General features: G+C 42.2%; 1 protein-coding gene and 1 pseudogene across 3 annotated transcripts in view; one reads left to right on the forward strand and one right to left on the reverse strand.

The window, feature by feature from the left end:
• The window catches only part of MICU2 (mitochondrial calcium uptake 2), an 89,201-nt gene that overhangs the window by 32,157 nt on the left and 35,631 nt on the right, over window positions 1-21,413 (forward strand). The window contains exons 3-4 of one of the 2 annotated variants that reach the window (XM_082435134.1): window positions 16,891-16,922; window positions 17,026-17,101. The exons of the other annotated variant lie outside the window; for it this stretch is intronic. Of the exons in view, the coding sequence (XP_082291260.1) occupies window positions 16,891-16,922; window positions 17,026-17,101 (108 nt within the window). The remainder of the gene's footprint in view (window positions 1-16,890; window positions 16,923-17,025; window positions 17,102-21,413) is intronic. 2 annotated transcript variants of the gene reach the window in all.
• Window positions 17,169-18,811, reverse strand: LOC309647547 (melanoma-associated antigen 10 pseudogene; annotated as a pseudogene). The gene has a single exon. The product of its transcript is annotated as a melanoma-associated antigen 10 pseudogene (transcript).

Genomic DNA, 21,413 nt, shown 5'->3' on the forward strand with positions numbered 1-21,413 from the left:
GAAGCCACGGCAATGAGAAGTCTGTGCACCGCAACAAAGAGTAGCCCCTGCTCTCAGCAATTAGAGAAAGCCCGCACGCAGCAACAAAGACCCAACGCAGCCAAAAATAAAAACAAATAAATAAATAAACTTATTAAAAAAAAAAAAGTAGTTTAGCCTCTTCAACATGTGAAGAGCTTGGACGTTGTCACTCCTGTTCTCACAGCACAAAAGAAGCTGAAAGATTGAAAATCAACAGCTCTTCTCAGATCCATGAGAGAATTGAGACCACAGGGCACACAGAGCGAAAACTGGAGAAGGTAGACACAGAGGGAAGCCACCGCTGGAGCCACCATCTGGCAGGAGTGTTTCAGGAGTTGCTAGAGCCTGAGCATGGGCTACCTTCAGAGATAAAAATTTGTGAAAATCCACCCTGAGGGCCCCCACCAGTCCTCACAGTGAAGGTCTGAGAAAAATCCTCTCCTGCTTCCCCCTCAAGGGGAGGAGAAAAGTAACCATTTTGAAATTCCCAGAGCATTCTGTTCTCCTTAACAAAGGCCTGCACAAAAAGGAAGCTGTGTTACCCAAGTCTAACCCACAGCCTAACAACCTGGGGAAATGGAAGAACCCAACTCCAGCCCCATATACCCTTCCTGCCTCACTTAAGGGGGAAAAACAAAAACAAAAAACTGAAAGCACTTGCGGAGATCACAGCTTAGGGACACGGGCTCACTAACAGACTGAGACCCATCATAGGATCTCCCCACACGTCACCACACACCATCCGTAGGGCTCCTATATAGCACGCGGATACAGCTGAAAGAACTATGCCTCTCAGACCTTACTTAAGAAGGCTCTAGGGAGACAAAAACACAGCAGAGGAGACAAACCAGGACATTAGGAAATTTTAGCCGCTGACATCTACAACTACAGCAAACAGTGAACACAGCCTAATGCTAGCCAAGTAAACATAGAACCTTACAGCAAAGGCCTATTTACTGCAGTAATGTTTACCCAGCACATCATATCTGGCTCTCAACAGTAAAATCAAGTGGCATGCTAAACGGCAAAAAGCGTCATCTGAAGAGGCAAAAGCAAACATCAGAACCTGATTCAAATATAGCAGATATTTTGGAATTGTCAGACCAGGAATTCTGAATAACCATAATTAATATACTGAGGACTCTAAAGGAAAGGGTTCACAACATATAATAACAGATGGGTAATGTAAACCGAGATAGGGGAACTCTTAGAGTCAAAAGGAAATGTTAGAAATAAAAAACTCTGTAACAGAGATGAAGAATGCCTTTGATGGTCTCATCAGAATAATCCTCTGGGCCCAGGAAATAATTGGTGATCTTGAAGATATGTCAGTCAAAACTTCCCAAACTGAAAAGAAAAAAGACTGGAAAAAACAATATTCAGAAACTGTGGGATAATTCAAAAAGTGTAACATGCCCGTAATGGCAATACCAGAAAGAGAAGAAAGAACAGAAGAAATATTTGCAGTATTAACAGCTGAGAATTTTCCAAAATTATTAACAAACACCAAACCACAGATTCAAGAAACTCACAGAATACCAAGCAGGATTAGTATAAAAATAAACTCAAAATGGATACCAAGCAGGATGAATACAAAAATAAACTCAGAAGACCTAAATGTGGGATTGATACTATGAAATTCCTAGAGGAAAATGTAGGCAGAACACTCTCTGACATAAATCACAGCAATATCTTTTTGGATTTGTCTCCTAGAGTAATGGAAATAAAAACAAAAATAAACAAATGGGACATAATTAATAGCTTTTGCACAGCAAAGGAAACCATAAACAAGAAGACAACCTACAGAATGAGAGAAAATATTTGCAAACAATATGACCGACAAGGAATTAATCTCCAAAATATACAAGCAGCTCATGCAGCTCAATATCAAAAAAACAAACAACCCAATCAAAAAATGGGCAGAAGACCTAAATAGACATTTCTCCAAAGAATACAGATTGCCAACAAACACATGAAAAGATGCTCAACATCACTAATCATTAGAGAAATGCAAATCAAAACTACAATGAGGTATCACCTCACATCAGTCAGAATGGCCATCATCAAAAAATCTACAAACAATAAATGCTGGAGAGGGTGTGGAGAAAAGGGAACTCTCTTGCACTGTTGGTGGGAATGTAAATTGGTGCAGCCACTATGGAGAACAGTAGGGAGGTTCCTCAGAAAACTGAAAATAGAGTTACCATATGATCCAGCAATTCCACTACTGGGCATACATCTGGAGAAAACTCTAATTCGAAAAGATACATGCACTCCAATGTTCATAGCAGCACTATATACAACAGCCAAGACATGGCAGCAACCCAAGTGTCCATCCACAGATGAATGGATAAAGATGTGGTCTATATATACAATGGAGTCTTAGCCATAAAAAAGAAGGAAATAATGCCATCTGCAGCAACATGGATGGACCTAGAGATTATCATACTAAGTGAAGTAAGCCAGACAAAGACAAATATCATATACCACTTATAGATGGAACCAAAAAAAAAAAATACAAATGAACTTACATACAAAACAGAAATAGACCCACAGACATAGAAAACAAACTTTACCAGAGGGGAAAGTGGAGGGGAGGGATAAATTAGGAGTCTTAGATTAACATATACACACTACTATATATAAAATAAATAACCAACAGGGACCTACTGTATAGCACAGGGAACTATACTCAGTATTTTGTATTAACCTATAAGGGAAAAGAATCTGAAAAAGAGCAGATATATATATGTATAACCGAATCTCTTTGCTGTGCACCTGAAACTAACACAACATTGTAAATCAACTATACTTAAATTTCTTAAAAAAGAAAGAAAAAGAAAATACTTTGAGATGAATGAAAATGAAGACATAATACATCAAAAGTTATAGAATGCAGCTAAAAGAGTGCTTAGAGGGCAGTTTACAGGTGTAAATACCTATATTAATAAAGAAAAAGGTCTCAAATCAGTAACCTAACCTGTCATCTTAAGGCACTGGAAAAAGAAGAGCAAACTAAACCTAAAGCAAGCAAAAGAAAGGAAATAACAAAGATCATAGATAAAGAAAATAGAGGCTAGAAAAAGTAGAGGAAAATCAATGAAACTAAAAACTGGTTCTTTGAAAAGAGGTGTCAAAAGTTGAAAAAACTTTAGCTAAATTGACCAAGGGAAAAAAAAGAAAAAATTCAAACTGTTAGAAAACGGTGAAAGAGGGAGCATTACTAACAACATTAACAGAAGTCAGAAGGATCATAAAGGAATACATAAAGGATCATAAAGGAATCATAAGGATCCTAAAAGATCATAAAGGAACACAGTGAACAATTGTGTGCAAATAACTTAGATCATAAAGGATCATACAGGAATACAATGAACAATTGTATGCAAATAACTTAGATGAAATGGGCAAATTCCATTTTTCTCATTCTATGGATTATCGTTTCACTCTCTTCATAGCGTCCTTTGATGCACAAAAGTTTTTAATTTTGATGAAGTCATATGTATTTGTTTTACTTTTGTTGCCTATATTTTTAGTGTCATAGTTGAGAAAATATTGCCAAATACGAAGTCATAAAGATTTGCCCCTGTTTTATAGTTTTAACTATTGAGGTTAGGTCTTTGATCCATTTTAAGTTAATTTTTGTAAATGGTGTAAAGTAAAAGGGTGCAACTTCATTCTTTTGCATGTGGCTCTCTGTTTATTATTTATTATCTAATTATTTTTATCTATTTATTATCTAATTATCTATCTAATGATCTAATCATTCATTTGTTGAAAAGAGTGTTGTTTCCCCCATTGAATTGTCCTGGCTTCCTTGTCAATATCCAACTGGGGAAAAATGTATAGGTTTATTTCCAAACTCTCAATTCTGTTTTGTTGTTCTGTATGTGTATCCTTTGCTAGTACCACACAGGCCTGATTACTGTAGCTTTGTATTAGGGTTTGAAATCAGGAAGTCTGAATCCTCCAACTTTGTTCTTCTTTTTCAAGATTCTTTTGGCTATTCAAGGTCTCTTGAAATTCCATATGAATTTTAGGATGGCCTTTTCTGTTTCTTCAAAAAGCACCATTGGAATTGTGATAGGGATTGCAATGAATAGAAAGATTGCTTTTTGTGGTATTGTCATCCTAACAATATTAGGTCTTCCACTCCATTAACACAAGATGTCTTTCCATGTATCTAACTCTTTCATTCTTCCATCAAGTTTTATAGTTTTCACTGTGCAAGTTTTACACCTCTTTGGTTAAATTTATTCCCCAATATTTAATTCTTTGTGATGCTATTGCAAATGGAATTGTTTTCTTAATTTCATTTTGGGATTACTCATTGCTAGTATATAGAAATACAGCTGATTTACGTGTGTTGATTTTGTATGCTATAACTTTGATAAATTCACTCATTAGCTCTAACAGTTTTTTGTGAATTTCTTAAGATTGCCTGCATAATGAGATCATGTTCTCTATGAGCAGATTTAACTGGACTTGTTCCTTTCCTATTTGGAAGCTTTGTATTTCTTTTTCCTGCCTAATTACTCTGGCTAGAAGTTCTAGTCACATGTTAAATAGAAGTGGCGAAAGCAGCATCCTTTTCTTGTTCCTAATGTTTCTGTTAAAGCTCTCAGTCTTCATCATTGAGTATGATGTTAGCTCTCATATTACATATGTGTGTCCTTTATAATGTTAAGGAAGGTCTCTTCTATTCCTAGTTTATTGGGTGTTTTTACCACGAAAGGGTGTTAGATTTTGTCAGATGCTTCTTTTGCATCCATTGAGATGATCTTGTGGGGTTTTTCTTTCATTCTGTTAATGTGGTCTATTGCATGGATTGATTTTCATATCTTGAACCACCCTTGCATTCCAGTGATAAATCCCATTTGCTCATGGTGGGTGTATAATGCTTTTAATGGGCTGTTGGATTCTGTTTGCTAGTATTTTTTTGAGAAATTTTACACCAATATTAATAAGAGATAGTAGCCTGTAGTAGTTTTCTTTCCTTGTTTGTGTCTAGCTTTGGTATCAGAGTAGTGCCAGTCTCTTAGAATGAGTTCACATGTTACCTCCTCTTCAGATTTTGGAAGAGTTTGAGGAGGATTGGTGTTAATTCTTTAAATGTTTGGTAGGATTCACTAGTGAGACCATTGGCCCTGGGCTTTTCTTTGTTGGGAAGTTTTTGATTACTGATTCACACTCCATACTTGTTTGGATACATTCACATTTCCTATTTCTTACTGTGTTCCGTAAGTTTCAGCATGTTTGTTTACAGTGTTGTTCGCATTCTCTAGTTCTTTACTGATCTTCTCTGTGGTGGTTCTGTCCGTTGTTGAAAGTAGAGTATTGAAATCTATTATTGTCGAACTGTCTTTTTTCCCTTCAAGTCTGTCAGTTAGGCAACTTTTTAAAAGCATATAAAGAGTGAGATCCCATTTTTTCCTTGTTTATATACATGTATAAGTAAAATACAGTCTGCAAGGATATTCGCCACATTGCTAATAGTTCACTCATACTTTTGGAATTATCAGTTTTTGTATTTTCTTTTTGTCTTGTAATTTTCTAATTCATCAGCAACAAATATTTATTATTTGCATTAAAAAGAAAAAGTTAAAAATACGTCTTAAAGAAATCTACATTTAGAAGGTGAGTGAAGCAAGAAGAGCCAGTTACAGAGATTTTTGAAATAAGACCATTGGCCACGGATGAGAGTGCAGTGTCATGGGAGCAGGAAGTGTTTGGTCAGTAGTGTGGGTGTCCAGAAAGATCCAGTAGGATGGGAATTGGGGAGAGGCTGCTGGATTTGGTCATCAGCATGGGTCACCAGGACCTTTGGTAGATCGGTGTCAAGAGAGTGGTGGACAGTTAAAGAAAGAATTAGAAAGAAATGAAAATGACAGATATAGATTGCTTTTTCTAAAAATTTTTATCTGAAAGGTACAAAACAGGATGATATTATGAAAGAAAACAAAGGATAATGAAAGAATTTTTTAGAAATACTTAATAGCCAAACAGTTCTTGTTTATCAGAAATGTCTGTGCTGTGACCTATATTGTAATTTATTCTAATTTTTTCATTTAGGGTTTCAAGTGGAGGTTGTAAAAGCTTGATTAGCAGACTATTAACATATCAAATACTTGTAAACAGTATGTGTTAATGTCTGTTTTCTCTTTACCTGACTCAGTGGTTCACTCCTTTGACTTTCTCTCACCAACATTTGTATTTTCTTCCTCATGTAACATGAGCGGTTTACTCTTGTGTTCAGTGTCATCCAAGAATTTTCCCCCGTTTTATGTTCTTTCAAGAATTTTCCTGGGAGTTCCCTGGTGACCTAGCGGTTAGGATTCTGGGCTTTCACTGCCGTGGCTCAGGTTCAGTCCCTCATTGGGGAACTGAGATCCCACAAGCCGTGCAGCACAACCAAAAAAAAAAAAAAAAAAAAAGAATTTTCTCCCATTTTATGTTCTTTCAATTGAATCTAAGTTTTACTTCGCTCTACTTTGTTTTAGCCATAGGCCCAGGTTCTTCTAATGAAGTTCAAAGTTTACATGGCTTTTTCTTTCTTTCATTGTTGTTGTTTTTATGCAACCCTTGATTCAACCAATTTAGGTTCTTATAATGTTTCCACTTTATTATTCATTGGAATGCAATTAAACTCTATCAGAAGGCATTTAGCTAAATCAAGAATTGAGTAATTCTGAAGGCTGAATAATACATCCTTTATGCATATGATGTCCTTCATCTTCATTTTTCATCATGGATAAGAAGAAGAAGAATCTTGGTTGCATTCCTACGGATCATGATGAACAGCAAAACAAGGAAGAACGGAGCCAACCCAATGACCTGTGATCCTCATGTGTAAACAGAAAGAAACAAAGCAGTCTGAAATGTATTAGCTCCTAAACTCATTTTTACCTGGTATTTATCTTCCTGGACTTTTTACAAATAATATACTGTATTAATAGTAATTGATGGGGCTTATTTGAACCGTCTCCCCACGCCTCTTTCAGGTGGATGCTGGCTGCTTGCTCTCCTTCATGATTTGTTAGGTTTGGGGGAGATCAGTTCATCCTAATCCCTTATTGCACACTCAGAAAACCATAAAAACGTGCTCCTTTCAGAATTAGGTTATCTAGCTAAAACACCATCTTCCCTTATTTAAGTTCTTTTTATTGAATTCCAAGCTTTGATGCTGTTTTCTACTAAATGTCGGTAGCCTTACAGTCCTTAGTTCTCAATTTTAGTGACCTTCGTTCTTATCATTCACCTCGCATGTCCATTACCTAGAATTGCTCCAGTTTTGAAATCCCCAATGACAGAATCCCACTCTCTGGCAACAATTTAATTATCTTTCCACTTTACTCACTTTCTCATACCCGGCATACCTATTCTTGACCTCATAAAAGCTTCTGCTCTCAGTTATCCCATTTTTCCCAAGTTCTCAGCTCCTTCTGGACCGTCTTCCTTCCCTGTAGCCACATGGTTTGTCATTTTGTCACTCTTTAATAATTGCTTTCCAGTATCTTTCCCCTTTGTCCTTGTTGAACCTAGGCTGCTGTGAACTGTTGGAGAAAATCCCATGATTATGCAGATGGGAGCCACTAAATTCACGTTCTTCACCTTGGCCTAGATTCCCCAAGGCATTTCCACATCGCTGCCTAGCCTTCTGCCAAGTGGGGCTCCCTGCCCCGCTAAGACTCGTTCCTCCACCACCTGCTCTGCCTCTCCTTCCGTCGTTCTCTCTGCCTCTGCCGTCTCGGTCTCTGAAGCTTACACATCCTCTGGTGTCTTCACTGCCTTGACGACCCCAGCACAGTCAGCCCCTCCAGCTGCCCGCTTCCCGGCGGGCGGCCCCTGCGCTCGCGGCCCACGTGCTGCTCTCAGGTGCACCACAGTCTGGCTTCCTGCCTCCCCTCTCTGCTGACTGTTCTCTCTTGAACGTCAGTGGTGGCCCCAAGATGGCCAAGGCGGGCGGCTGCTGTTCGCCTGACTCTTGACTGAGCCTCTAGCAGCACTTGCTGCTGTGGACGTCTCTCCCTGGGCGCCTGTGGTTTTGTTCTCACCGATGTGTTCCTGCCGTCTGTTTCCTTCGTGCTTCCTCTTCCTACCAGCGCCTAAATGCTCCCTCCCTTCAGCGCCGCTCCCGTTAGACACAGTCCCCCAGGGGTTCATTGCTGCTCACGGCTTCACCGGCTTCGTGGTGTCGCTTCAGGGTCGTTTTCGCGCTGTCTCAAGCTCTCCGCTGGCCCCTAGAAGCTCTGGTCTCACTGTGCATCAGGCACTTACACTCGTGCGTTATCCCCACAGGCATCTGGAGCTCAGCGCATCCGAAACTGAAGCCCGCTTCCTCCCCATCACACCCTTCCCGGTGTTCTCTTTCCCTGCGGTGGCGCTCCCCTAGCTCATCAGGCTGTGGGGAGTTTTCGTGGACATGTCCAGCTGCCTCATGTTTTGTATCTGCTCCGTCACCAAGAGCAGCTTGTTCTCCCTCCTCCACTTCTCTTCTCTGTACTTCTCTGTGTCTTCTGTGTCTTTTGCTCAGGGTAGGCCCTCAGCACTTCTCCCCAGATTATTGCGATGGACTCCTTTCCTTCAGGCTGGACTCTTCAGTGGATTCATGAGAGCTGAGACTTCATGAGGTTGCAAAAGCGAGTTTAGATGGGAAAGGCGGGGGGAAGGAATGAGCTCTGGGATGACCCAGCATTTACAAGTTGGGGAGAGTAAGTGGGAGCAGCTAAAAGGTAGTGTGATTCCATTTATACGAAGTGTCCATCATAGGCAGATCTGTAGAGACAGAAAGTAGATTCGTGGTTGCCCACAAGTAGGGGAAGAGGAGTGACTGCTAATGGGTTTTCCGTTCTTTTGGCGGGTGATGAAAATGTTCTGAAAGTAGATGGTGGTGATGGTTGTACCACTCTGAATATACTAAAAACCATTGAACTATATACAGTTTCAATGGACGGATTTTGTGATATATGAAGTATATCGCAATAAAGCTATAAAAACGTGTAAAAATACCAATCCTTGTTCCCAGTTGGAAATATTAATTTTAAAATTATTTTCATGGAAAAGACTCTGACAAGTACAGGTTTCTGGTAACTGACTGTACTGCTGAACTGAATGAATAAGCATTTTCAGAACTCTAATGGAAAACTGATGAATTCATAAAAGTGCTAACAAAAGATCAAGATGAAAAAAATTAATTACATGGGACTGAGTGAACTGATGAGGATGATTATAATTTTTGTGACTTTCTGTTTGAATAAAAAAAAAAAAAAATCCCACAAGGACTCAGAGGCAAAAAATACACAAATCAATTTTCACTGCAAAGTAAAGGAGCTGTTACAGTGGAGGATTACTGGACTGAATGTCAATATTATGACATAGTATGAGTGCGTTTCGTGCTTGGTAGTTGCAATCATTGTTGCTTTTGTTGTGGTCATCCATTTACAATGCTTGGTGTCAGTTTATCTCTTGTAAAAATAAAATACAGTGTGTGTGTGTGTGAAAAAAATGAATACAGTAAATAAATAAATAAAATAAAATTATTATACTTTACAAAAAATAAATGGAGACGCTAAAATAATAAAAACATGACTCTTTATATGCATTTCCAATATCAGAGAACTCATTGTGGGTCTAAACCGAAACATATTCATCTAGGTCAATTCTAACAGAAAAGTGAACTGATTTGTAGGAGCCAACTCAGAAGTTTTAAAAGCACAGGTTGCTGATAAATTCATTTGCCAAAAAAATTAGCTGCTTAGGCTTCCAAGGACTCACTAAGCAGTCTCCTTCCCATCCCTGCAGTGACACAGAAAATCAGTACGTGGGTAAGAGTGGGCCGTGAGCACACTCTGCCCTGGCAGCATCTGAGTGCGGACCATCTCCACACGTAAATACTTTCTCCGCTCCTGGCCTTCTTGTAAACACACACATGCACACACGTACCTAAGATGGGGCGTGGTGAGCATTTCCATAGTCGTCAGACTGCAGGGTGGCAAATACTTTGTCTGTCCCCTAGCTCGTGACCCCGCACCCTGACTGGGGAGGATGCATTTTCCTGTGTGAGAAGAACAGGTTTAAAGCCCACGGGCCATGCTTTTATTTCTTAAAGACAGATTTCTCCTCCTTGGAAGGATATTCAGGAGGGTCAGTTTCCCTCTATCCTTATATTCTTTAGTCATTCTTATGCTTTTAATCAGCTTACTTATTGTTGTTCTCTGAATGATATAAAAAGGAATCATTAAAAAGAAGGGATGAGTTAGAAATGAAATAAGATAATGAAATGAAATGATTAAAACATGGTTCTTTTCATAATCCAAGCCCAAAGCACATTATTACTCTTCTGATAGCCTCTATAAAATCATTCTAAATATGAGATTCTTTGGAATTACATCCAATGTAAGCCTACTTTACGGGGCTTGTATACAACAAATAAAAAATAAAACAAGATAAATTAAGACATTTAATTCTAAAATGATTCAACTTTTCATTCAACATCCTGAGAAAAAAATTAAAACTTGGATTCTGTTTTCTAACCTTCATATACATATGACTTCTGGCTCATTTTTGTGATTGTTGTCATAAGAAACTGGAAGAACTGTTCACTGTATGTATTTCAAAGGTAATTTATCAGCAGTTTGTACGGTTTGGGCTGTGGCGTCAAGAAGCATCAGCCTGAAAGGTTTGTTCCGCAGTGCCAGGCCCACGGTCCACACTGAAGCGCTGAGCTCTGGTCCCAGCTTCGTCCTCTGGCGTCTTGATAAGTGGAGGCTGTGGCACGAGGAGCAACTTTAATCCCTCGTAAGGACAGCTGGTTTCCATGGTGTTTGGGGACATGGGGAACCTGACACACGGAGCAGCCCAGATCAGATCAGTCTGGTGTTTAACTTCACACCAAAATGAAAATCCTGGAGGATGTAAACAATAAATGTGACATGCACCCTCAGAGAGTCCCCGGTCTAGTCGTGGGGACAAAACTGATGCTCCCCTTAGTAGTTCTTCTTAAGCTTCCGTCTTCAAGTCGTCTTCTCTCCTCCTTGCCTTCTTCCTCGAGGACCTAGCCCCCATCAGTGACTTAGCTGTTCCCTGAACACTGACTTTCATGTGTGTGTCTCCAGACCAGACCTCTCACCTGACCAGCTTCTCCTCTAGGAAGTGCCAGAGGCATCTCAAGTCAGCAGCTGTAAACGTGCTGCAGATGCTCTGCTCCTCCCCACACACTCTCCCAAGCCCACCCCACCCGCCGTCCCTCTGCTGATGAACAGCACCATCACGGTCTCGTGTTCGACCGTGTTCCCTGATTAGCACAGTGCCTGGCACAAATAGTTATTAAATAGATTAATAAGTAAATATATCAACAGTTATTATATAATGAAATGATGAGTTATAATCCACACCTTTACTAAAAATTTTATTGGCTACACCTCATGTAAGAGGCCCTGTGTTAGGCCTTGGGGATATAGTGGTAAATAAAACAGATATTAATAGAATTCACAATCTAGTGTAGAGTTGGGGTAATAGACTATCTAATGTGGTAGCTTCATCGGAGAGGTCAGGGAGGGCTGGAGGAATCATGACTTCACAAAGGGTGTGAGAAAAATGGATACATTTCCTTAAGCAAAAAACAAAAGGAAGAATATTCCCTATGAGGGGATAAATCTGTTAAGATGCTGCAGCAGGTTGTATTTCCAAAAATGGCTGCAACGGTATTTCTGGTCCTATATGCTCTTCCAGAACTTTGTCAGCCCCCATCAAGAGGTGGGACCTGTATCCCCTCTCCGTGACCTTTGCGACCTCCACTCCTAGAGATGCATGGATGTGACAGTGTGGCACTTTGAATGCTAGGTCCTAAAAGGCCACGTGGACCTACAGCCAGTTACTAGTATCGTTCTTAATAGTAAAAGATTAGATGCTTTGCCTCTGAGATCAGGGAGTAGGCAAGGCTGTCCACTCTCACGGCTTGTATTCACCATGCTACCGGAAGTAGCGGCCAGTGCAAAAAGGCAAGAAAAAGAAATGAGAACTACAGATTTAAAAGGGAAAGGGAAGTTGTCTTTGTTCAGAGACATGATTATGTAGAAAATCCCAAAGCGTCCACAAATAATAAGACTACTAAACTAGTAAGGGAGTTGTCAAGGTCGTAGGACACAGCACCTCTGTATGAAAATCAGTTGTATTTCTGTACACCAGCATCTCTGCTGTGTTGTGGCCTTACACTTTGTCCTACACACTCCAGCAAAGGACCTGATCGCCGCTCGAAGAGAAAGTAGAGGTCGTGAGATAGTAATACCCCCGCCACAACCATTGCGCTCTTCCTCCTCCTCGTGGCGGGGGGGGGAACCACAGGGCCTGCTGTGTTGGCAGAGGGTTCCAGCCCTTCCATCTCAGGCCCGATTCACCTGCTAGACCCGGAACGCTTTCAGCCCCACTTTTCTGGGCTAATTCCTGCTAATCTGTCAGGTCTTAACTTAAGCAGCTCTCATTTGGAGAAGCTTTTCCTCACCTTCCCCGCTCCCCATTGTTTAGTTTCTTAGCTTTCTATTTCCCCCTTTATATCAGTTTTCAAGCTGATTAAATTAATTAAGTAATTAAATAATTTGTTATGTATAATGTTCTTATTAATTATTTCACAGTGCTTAAGGTTGCAAAAAAGAAAGTCACATTTCTCGTTTTTCCATTCAAAAATGATGTAAATGTATTTCAAGAAGCGACTTAGCAAAGTTGGCAGGGAGGCCAGTTTTAGGCATTTTAGGGCATCACATTTGTCTTCCTCTAGAAGAAATGCCAACCAGAGGTCATCTCTGGCTCTCACTATTTAAATATTCCAGCAAAATAAACAAGCCATATGCTTTGTTGAAAGAAAATAGCACCACTGAATTTGCCTTCCTTTTTTCCCTCCAGTTATCACTTTTATTAGTGATATTCGGGAGCTTAGTTGCTTTGCTAATGTGCTATTTTCTGCCTTGATTTCCATCATAGCTGAGACTGAATTCAAGCAAGTGTATAATCAGCTCTTATACCAATTCTAATATTGATGCTAAGTTCCATATATTTATGCAAGATGTGAAATGATGTAAATGTCTCTATTGTCTAATTTTTATGTGTCAAAAGTCCACTTATCTCTAGCAAAATGAAGTTGAATTAGATACTATTAGCAATGTTTTTATAGTTATGGTTATCAAATAACTTTATTTTGGCTACAGGCAAAAATTTATTTGACCTATAACAACACTTAATATGTATTGTTGCAGTTTTACTTACTTTAAGTATTAAAATGGCTGTTTGCCTGTAACAAGATGTGCTTGTTCCTGGTTTTTAACTTCAGAAATCCTTTGTAAACAGTGAAAACCAAGTTGTGGAATCTCCAGAGTAGGTGGAGACCTTTTAAAACACTCTACTTCTTGAGCCAAAATTCCACCATAGTGTTGAAGATTTATCCCTTCCCCTACCAAGAAAAGCTACAGTGTATTTTCCATCCTTTCATACTGGCACAATGAAGCAAGGCAGCCTCAACTCTAGATCTGCCTTTTTTGCTGTTAAGTTTTTCCCATTCTGTTATTTTTATATGACAGCATGAATGTATATGAAATAGCTCTGAAAACAATAAGAATGCATTTCTTATGTGTGTGAAAATATTTACAAATAATATGGCTGATTAGGGGTTAATGTCCAAAATATATAAACAGCTCATTCAACTCAATCTCAAGAAAACAAAAGACACAATTTAAAAATGGGCAGGAGACCTGAATAGACATTTTTCCAGAGAAGACGTACAGATGGCCAACAGGCACATGAAAAGATGCTTAGCATTGCTAATCACCAGAGAAAGGCAAACCAAAACTACAATGAGGTATCACCTCACACCAATCAGAGTGGCCATCCTCAAAAAGAACACAAATAACAAATGTTGGCGAGGATATGGAGAAAAGGGAGCCCTCCTACACTGTTGGTGGCAATGTAAATTGATGCACTGTGGAAGACAGTATAGAGTTTCCTCAAAAAAATAAAAATAGAACTACCATATGATCCAGCAGTTCCACTCCTGGGTATGTATCCAAAGAAAACATTTGAAAAGATACATGCATCCAGATGTTCATAGCAGCAGTATTTACAGTTGCCAAGATACGGAAGCAACCCAGGTGTCCATCAATAGATGAATGGATAAAGAAGATGTGGTGTATACATACAGTGGAATAGTACTCAGCCATAAAAGAGAATGAACTTTTGCCATTTGCAGCAATATAGATGGACCCAGAGGGCATTATGCTAAGTGAAGTAAGTCAGACAGAGAAAGACAAACACTATGTTATCACGTACATGTGGAATCTAAACAGTACCACAAATGAATATAACAAAAAAGGGACAGACTCACAGATACAGAGAAAAAACTAGTGGTTACCAGTGGGGAAAGAGAAGAAGGGGAGGGGCAATATAGGGATAGGGGATTAAGAGATAAAAACTACTCTTGTAAAATAAGCTACAAGAATATACTCTACAGCAGTGGTCCCCAGCCCTTTTGGCACCAGGAACCGGTTTCGAGGAAGACAGTTTTTCCACGGACCGGGAGCGGGGGAGGCGGGGGAATGGTTCAGGCGGTGACGCGAGCGATGGGGGACGGCAGATGAAGCTTCGCTCCCTCACCCGCAGCTCAAGTCCTGCCCTGCGGCCCGGTTCCTAACAGGCCGCGGGCCGATACCGGTCCGCAGCCCGGGGTTTGGGGACCCCTGCTACAGCACAGGGAATATAGCCAATATCTTATAATAACTATAAATGGAGTATAACCTATCAAAATTATTAATCACTATGTTTTGTATCTGAGACTAATACTGTACATCAACTCTACCTCAGTTTTTTAAAAAGTGGGGGGAAGAGGACTGGCAAAAAATGAGTACATATATTTAAGTATATTTAATGTGTCTTTTTGTTGTTACTGTTGTGGGATGGACACAGGTCATGCCCCTCGTGTGCCGACCAGACCGCACCCCTCTTAAACTTGATACTTGGTCTGTCTCCTTGCGGAGCCCATAAACGAGCGGTCTAAAACCAGGCAGCCTGGGTGAGAGGCACTAGGAAACCCCAGCAGAGCGTTCTGGGTTGGAAACACCACAATCCCCTCTCTTACTGAGAGAAAGGAAGTAAGAAAGACGAGGTGTTCTCCTAGGAGCTCTGCCTTGTCTTTTTTTTTTAAACCTAAAAATGAATTTTCTGTAACAGAGGTACCCCAGACTTTTTATCAGCAAAGATAATTTCTTTATCATTTTCTAATTATTGATTCCATTTTGAAAAGAATTTTTTGCAAGACAAGTTCATTAAGTACATGGTTTCTCCATTTTTGATAATCAAATACATATACAGGTGCCAGGCAGAACTTGTAGTCAACATGAAATAACCGGGTTACTTCTATCTATTTGATGATCTCATGTTATAATAGCACCTAACATTAGAATCGAGTTATTTGTCATTGGGTAACACTTAATAGTTTATCAGTGACAAACAGTTTTTCCAAAATAGTAACTCCTAAGCTTACAAACATGGTCATAGATGTTTCTAAAAATTATATAGTCATGTTCACAATTAATGTTTTAATTATTAAAGCAAAAATAAAATCTTGATAATTTATTAACAGTAAATAATAGAATTTGTCCCCAGTAGATTTATAATCCAAATTTAAGCATCCCAAACTGCAAAAAGCCACATCTAAAAGTATTCTTTTTTTTCAACCTGTCACCTGAATGTTCACACACCATGTAATTGCACTGAACGAACTTTATGGATAATTTTGAAAGCAAGAAGGGAAGTTTGTGATGCATATGGCTTACATAAGAAATAAAATTTACAAAATATTTCTCAGTGTTCTAGATGTGTAAATGGCTTGAGGCTGTCTTCAGAAAAAGTCTCAACAAAAGAAGCAAGGTGATTGCTTTAGAATTACAGTGGATAAGAGGAAAATGAGGGCAGCCTAAAGAAGATGGCAGAAAGCCTGAAAGAATTTTAATCTGTTATCCAGTAGGAAATTGTTAAAAGTAACATCACTTTAGAATGAACAGCCATCTTGGCCAGCCTTTACTTTTATTTTATTTATTTATTTATTTGTTTATTTTATTTATTTTTGGCTGCATTGGGTCTTCATTGCTGCACACGGGCTTTCTCTAGTTGCGGCGAGCGGGGGCTACTCTTCGTTGCGGTGCGCGGGCTTCTCATTGCGGTGGCTTCTCTTGTTGGGGAGCATGGGGTCTAGGCGCCCGGGCTTCAGTAGTTGTGGCATACGAGCTCAGTAGTTGTGGCTCGCAGGCTCAGTAATTGTGGCTCGCGGGCTTAGTTGCTCCGCGGCATGTGGGATCTTCCTGTACCAGGGCTCGAACCTGTGTCCCCTGCATTGGCAGGCGGATTCTTAACCACTGCGCCACCAGGGAAGCCCCTGACCAGCCTTTTAGATCTGACTGCAGAGCTGTGACCTTAAGAACTTCTCAGGGTTAAAAAGGTAGCTTTCTGAAACATGAATGTGTATTTTTTTAGTCAATGAAAGCAAAAGGAGACAGATTTTAATAATGTAAAGAAAGAAATAATGTTTGGCACAAATTTATTTCTCTTAGACAGCTATGATGAGTCAGAGATGGTTAGAAGGTTCCATATTTCTGAAAGGGAGTGAGTGAAAGTGAAAATAGGTCTTACAAAGAACTACAGTGTTTGTGTTTACACTTAGAATTCTCTGGCTCATAACTTTTGTTTAAAGATATTAGCTAAAATTGCCAGACTTCTATTTTTTATAAATATTTAGTTATTTGTTTTGTCTTTTAAGTGATTTTCTTCTTAATGGAAGTTGAATTTTACCAAGGTATGTGGGTACTAAATAATATTTCTTCTTTGCTATAGGTAAAACTTCAGTCAAGAGGCTGACAAATAAGGTAAGCAATGGAGGTGAAGGTCTTTTTTCTTTTTCTTTTTTTTTAAGATAGAAAATCAACTATTATAAGTTAAATTGAAAGATTTTAATATGTGTATTCAAAGGATATTGAAGACATACTGGCAGGAATCAAAAGAGCTGGTTGTGGATCAAGTTTTTTTAGAGACCTTGGCGATAAAGGTAATTTTTATTTGTTTTACTTGTGTTTTATTTAACCAAAGTATTTTTTTTTCATTTATTACTATTTAATTTCTTCTACATTCTTGAATAAGCTAAGAAAATCCAAGTACATATCTTAATTTTACAGAATAGACTAAAAATGATGAGAATTAAAAAATAAACCACTTAATTTTTTTCTCTATTTTACTAAGCTTTTTCACATTTCCAAGGAAATTCCTATTCTAATGCCATCTTACCTTGTTACAGACTACAAATAAAATGGAAGGTTTCCCAATTCATTTTACAAAATAGCAAAACTCTTTCTCCTAAACTGGACAGAATACAATAAATGTGTGACCAATGTCATTCATAAACTTAGATTCTGAGGCTAGCAGACTTTCTAGTTAAGCAACAACATTTCAAAATACCAAAAATAAAGGAAGATAAAGTTCTAAGTCACCCAATGGAACAGAAACAGAAAGATGTTATTCACTATGATTCCCTCATCCCAAGTCTGGCCCTCTACTACTTAGATCATTGACTGCCCTCTTAAAACACAAAGTGAAGAATCTGCCTTAGACTTCACTCAGGGCAGAACAAGCTGCTGGACATGGCACTAGAACTTGCACTGGCCATGGAAGTAGTATTATCTGTGGTGGCAAATCTAGACTGGGCTCTCTCTTCCTGATCTCTCAAAGCCTCTTCATACCACAGAGGGAAGGATCTAGGGTCACTTCCATTGACCTTGGCCAAAAACTCCAGGAGACTCATCTTGCTGGTCTCCGCGTGGGCCCGGGGACCCCAAAGAAACTCATAGCATGCAGGATCGCTGTTGGGCACCTGTCGGTACTCCAGGTACTGCTCCTGCACCCATACTTTGGTAATGAGCTCCCTGGGCTCCCCGTAGATAACGTGCTCCCTCCCGGCACACACCCCCATCAGATTCAGCGATTCCCACACCTCCTCCTCAGGGACACAGTTGTCATTCATAAAGATTATACTCAGGATAAATATCAGAAGGCCGGTCTTGGGCATGCTCTGCCCATCGCTCAGCATCACATCATAGGTGAGGCCCAGGGTGGTGACCAGGACATAAGAATGGTCGCTGGGGTCCAATTCCTTCACATCAATACCAAAGACCAGCTGCATGCACTCCAAGGCTTCACTGAAGATCACAGGGAAGTGTTCCTCGTAATCTTTGATGATGATATTCAGCATTTCTGCCTCTGTGATCGTCTCCTTGGTGTAATACTTGAGGAGCAGAAACTCCACCAGATCACCCACCTTGTCATCAATCGCATTTCTGAGAAAGGACTCAGCATCTGGCAGGGCCTGCGAGGTGCTCGGACCCTCTTCTTTTGGGCTGCTGGAGCCATCGTCGGATTGGCTCAATGGAGTAGAGACAACAGCAGTGGGGGATGGGGAGGGGAAATCACTCGAAGGGCTCTGTGAAGGACTCAGGGTCTCAAGAAGAGCATAAGGCTCCTCTGGGGAGCTCGAGATCAGAGGACTGCGAAAGGGAGAGGAGGAGAAGGAGGAGGGAAAAGAGGAGGAGCAGGTGGAGGAGGATGAGGAAGAATCCTCTTGCACAGCCATGGGAACACTTTGGGCCTCATGGCCTTCCTCAAGCATGTAGCGCCGTCGCTTTAGAGCACAAGGCATGATGACTGGTGTCAGGAAGCCGACTGCAGTGTGGGCAGGGGTGACAGGTGGGGACCAAGGACCTCACCTTGACTCCTGGCGCTGCCTGGGCCTCCTCTGCTCTGTGGCCTGAGGACACGTGCCTCAGACCTGGGCCTTCGCCTCCCGGTTCCTGGAGCCCCTTGACTCCTCGCAGGACCTGGGATGCTCTCCTGTGCCCGCCTGACCAAAGTATTATTAAGGAATTAAGTTATGAGGTTTGCAGCTGCATACTGAAGAACATACATTAGAGAATCTACAGAGAGAGTGTTATAACAGTGTGTTATTTAATAGATGTTTTTAAATCATAATAAAATACTCATTACATTTGAAGCAACTTTTTCTTAAACTCTTTGAGCAATCACAGAAAAATTATTTAAACATTGATTTCAGTAAGCTTGGAGAGAAGGGTGAGGCAGAGCGTCTAGAATAAGGAGAGATGGGCTTCCTTGGTGGTGCAGTGGTTGGGAATCCGCCTGCCAGTGCAGGGGGCACGGGTTCGATCCCTGGTCCGGGAACTAAGATCCCACATGCTGCGGAGCAACTAAGCCCGTGTGCCACAACTACTGAGCCCGCGTGCCGCAACTACTGAAGCCCGCGCACCTAGAGGCCCGTGCTCTGCAACAAAAGAAGCCACCACAGTGAGAAGCCCGCGCACCTAGAGGCCCGTGCTCTGCAACAAAAGAAGCCACCACAGTGAGAAGCCCGCGCACCTAGAGGCCCGTGCTCTGCAACAAAAGAAGCCACCACAGTGAGAAGCCCGCACACCGCAACAAAGAGTAGCCCCCGCTCGCCGCAACTAGAGAAAGCCCACGCGTAGCAACGAAGACCCAATGCAGCCATAAATAAATTTATTTATAAAAGAAAAAAAAGAGGAGAGAAAGGACTTGGGACTTCCTTGGTGGTCCAGTGGTTAAGAATCCGCCTTCCAATGCAAGGGACTCGGGTTCGATGCCTGGTTGTGGAACTGAGATTCCACACGCTGCAGGGCAGCTAAGCCCACGCACCGCAACTAAGAGCCTGCACGCTGCAACAAAAGATCCCAAGTGCCGCAACTAAGACCCGACGCAGCCAAATAAATAAATATTAAAAAAAGAAGAAGAAGAAGAGAAAGGACTTCCCTTGCGGTCCGGTGGTTAAGACTCTGTGCTTCCACTGCAGCAGGCGCGGGTTTGATCCCTGGTCAGGGACGTTCTGCATGCCGAGGGGTGCAGCCAAATAAGTAAGTAAGTAAAGTGATTATTCTAAAGTAAGAAGACAAAGCCTCAGAGATAACGCAGAGGACCCCAGCATTCAAGGGAGCAGAGGAGGAGGGGAGGCAGGGGCATCAGAGGAGGCGAGGGAGTCGCGGGAGCCTCAGTGTGCAGGGCCCGAGAAGGAGGGGGTCCGACCGTGGCTACAGGGCTGGCGGTGAGGGGGTACTCCCGCGCGTCAGCACGGGCAGGCGCGGCGCGGGGCGGGGCGGGGCGGGGCGGGTGTGAGCTGGAGGCCGGTCCTGTCGGTCTGTGTTGCAGGAGGGGCTTTGAGCGCGTGTGTGGGCGTGAGGGGGCGGGGGGCGCGCCCCTCAGCGGGGAGCTTTGCGTGGTACCGTGGGGAGGGGTGACGTGTGGGGGTTCACCGCACATGTTTGCAGAGGAGGGCTGAGAAGTTGAGGCGGGTTTGGGGGGTGGCTCTGATTCCTTCGTAAAGTGGAGGGTGTGGAGGAAGGAGGAGGTGTGAAGTGGCGTCTGTGACCAGTAAAGAGAGCCGACAGAGAAACGCAGGAAGATTACTGGGAAGGCCAGAGCTCAGAAGAGAATGTGGGTGGCGAGGGAACGGCCAGCAGCTGCTTCTCCCCGGGCCGCGGGCAGGCCGGGAAGCGCACAGAGGCGTGCGGTTAGGGTGTTACTAGGCAAACGCAGGGAAGAAAAGTCGTGCGCTAGGGGCTTAACGGTGTCGAGGGCAGCAGTTTTACTGAAAAACACGAGAGACTTTAAGTAACAAGCCTTGGCGAGAAGAAGGTGAGATGGGAAGAGCGATGGAAAGAAAGTGGGACGTCAGGAGGGAGCGGCCAGTGAGGGTGGGGGCAGGCGAGCTGGGAACCCAGGAGCGGGGCCCACCGTGCGCTCAGAGCCGGGTCCGCGCTCCGGTTCGGAGCGGAAGCCGCTGCAGGTGAGCTCGGCCTCGGGTGCCGTCGTGGAATCTGCCGGCTGGAGCCGAGTGGGTGGCAGCGTGAACGTGCCAGAGGTGACCCCAGGTCTGAGAGTAGAGTGTGGCCCTGTGTGCTGGACGATGGACCAGGCGCTCAGGCCTCCAGCGACGGAAGGCTAAAGAGAGGGAGCTAGGTAGGCGACCGGGAAGAAAGTCGGAGGGGGTCAGCTCGACGGCATCAGCCTCGGAGTAACAGGTTTCTACGAGAGGTTGGGAGAGCAGAGGTCTGGGGTGAGCGTGGCGTGGGGAGAGGAGACACCACCTGAGCCGTCTGCAAGGGTGCCGGCGTCCCGAGCGGAGAAGCCGCCGTCAGGTGCGGCAGGGCTCGGCCCACGGCGACCAGTGAGGAAGGGGATTCCGGAGAGCGTCGCAGAGCGTCGGGGAGAAGCAGAGGCATGGAGGTTGGTTGGCTCCGGAAGGATGAAGTGCAGACCAGCTGCGGGCGTGTCAACAGAGAGGACAG

This window comes from Balaenoptera physalus (assembly GCF_965194825.1).
Source record: "Balaenoptera physalus genome assembly, chromosome: 18".
Taxonomy (NCBI): domain Eukaryota; kingdom Metazoa; phylum Chordata; class Mammalia; order Artiodactyla; family Balaenopteridae; genus Balaenoptera; species Balaenoptera physalus.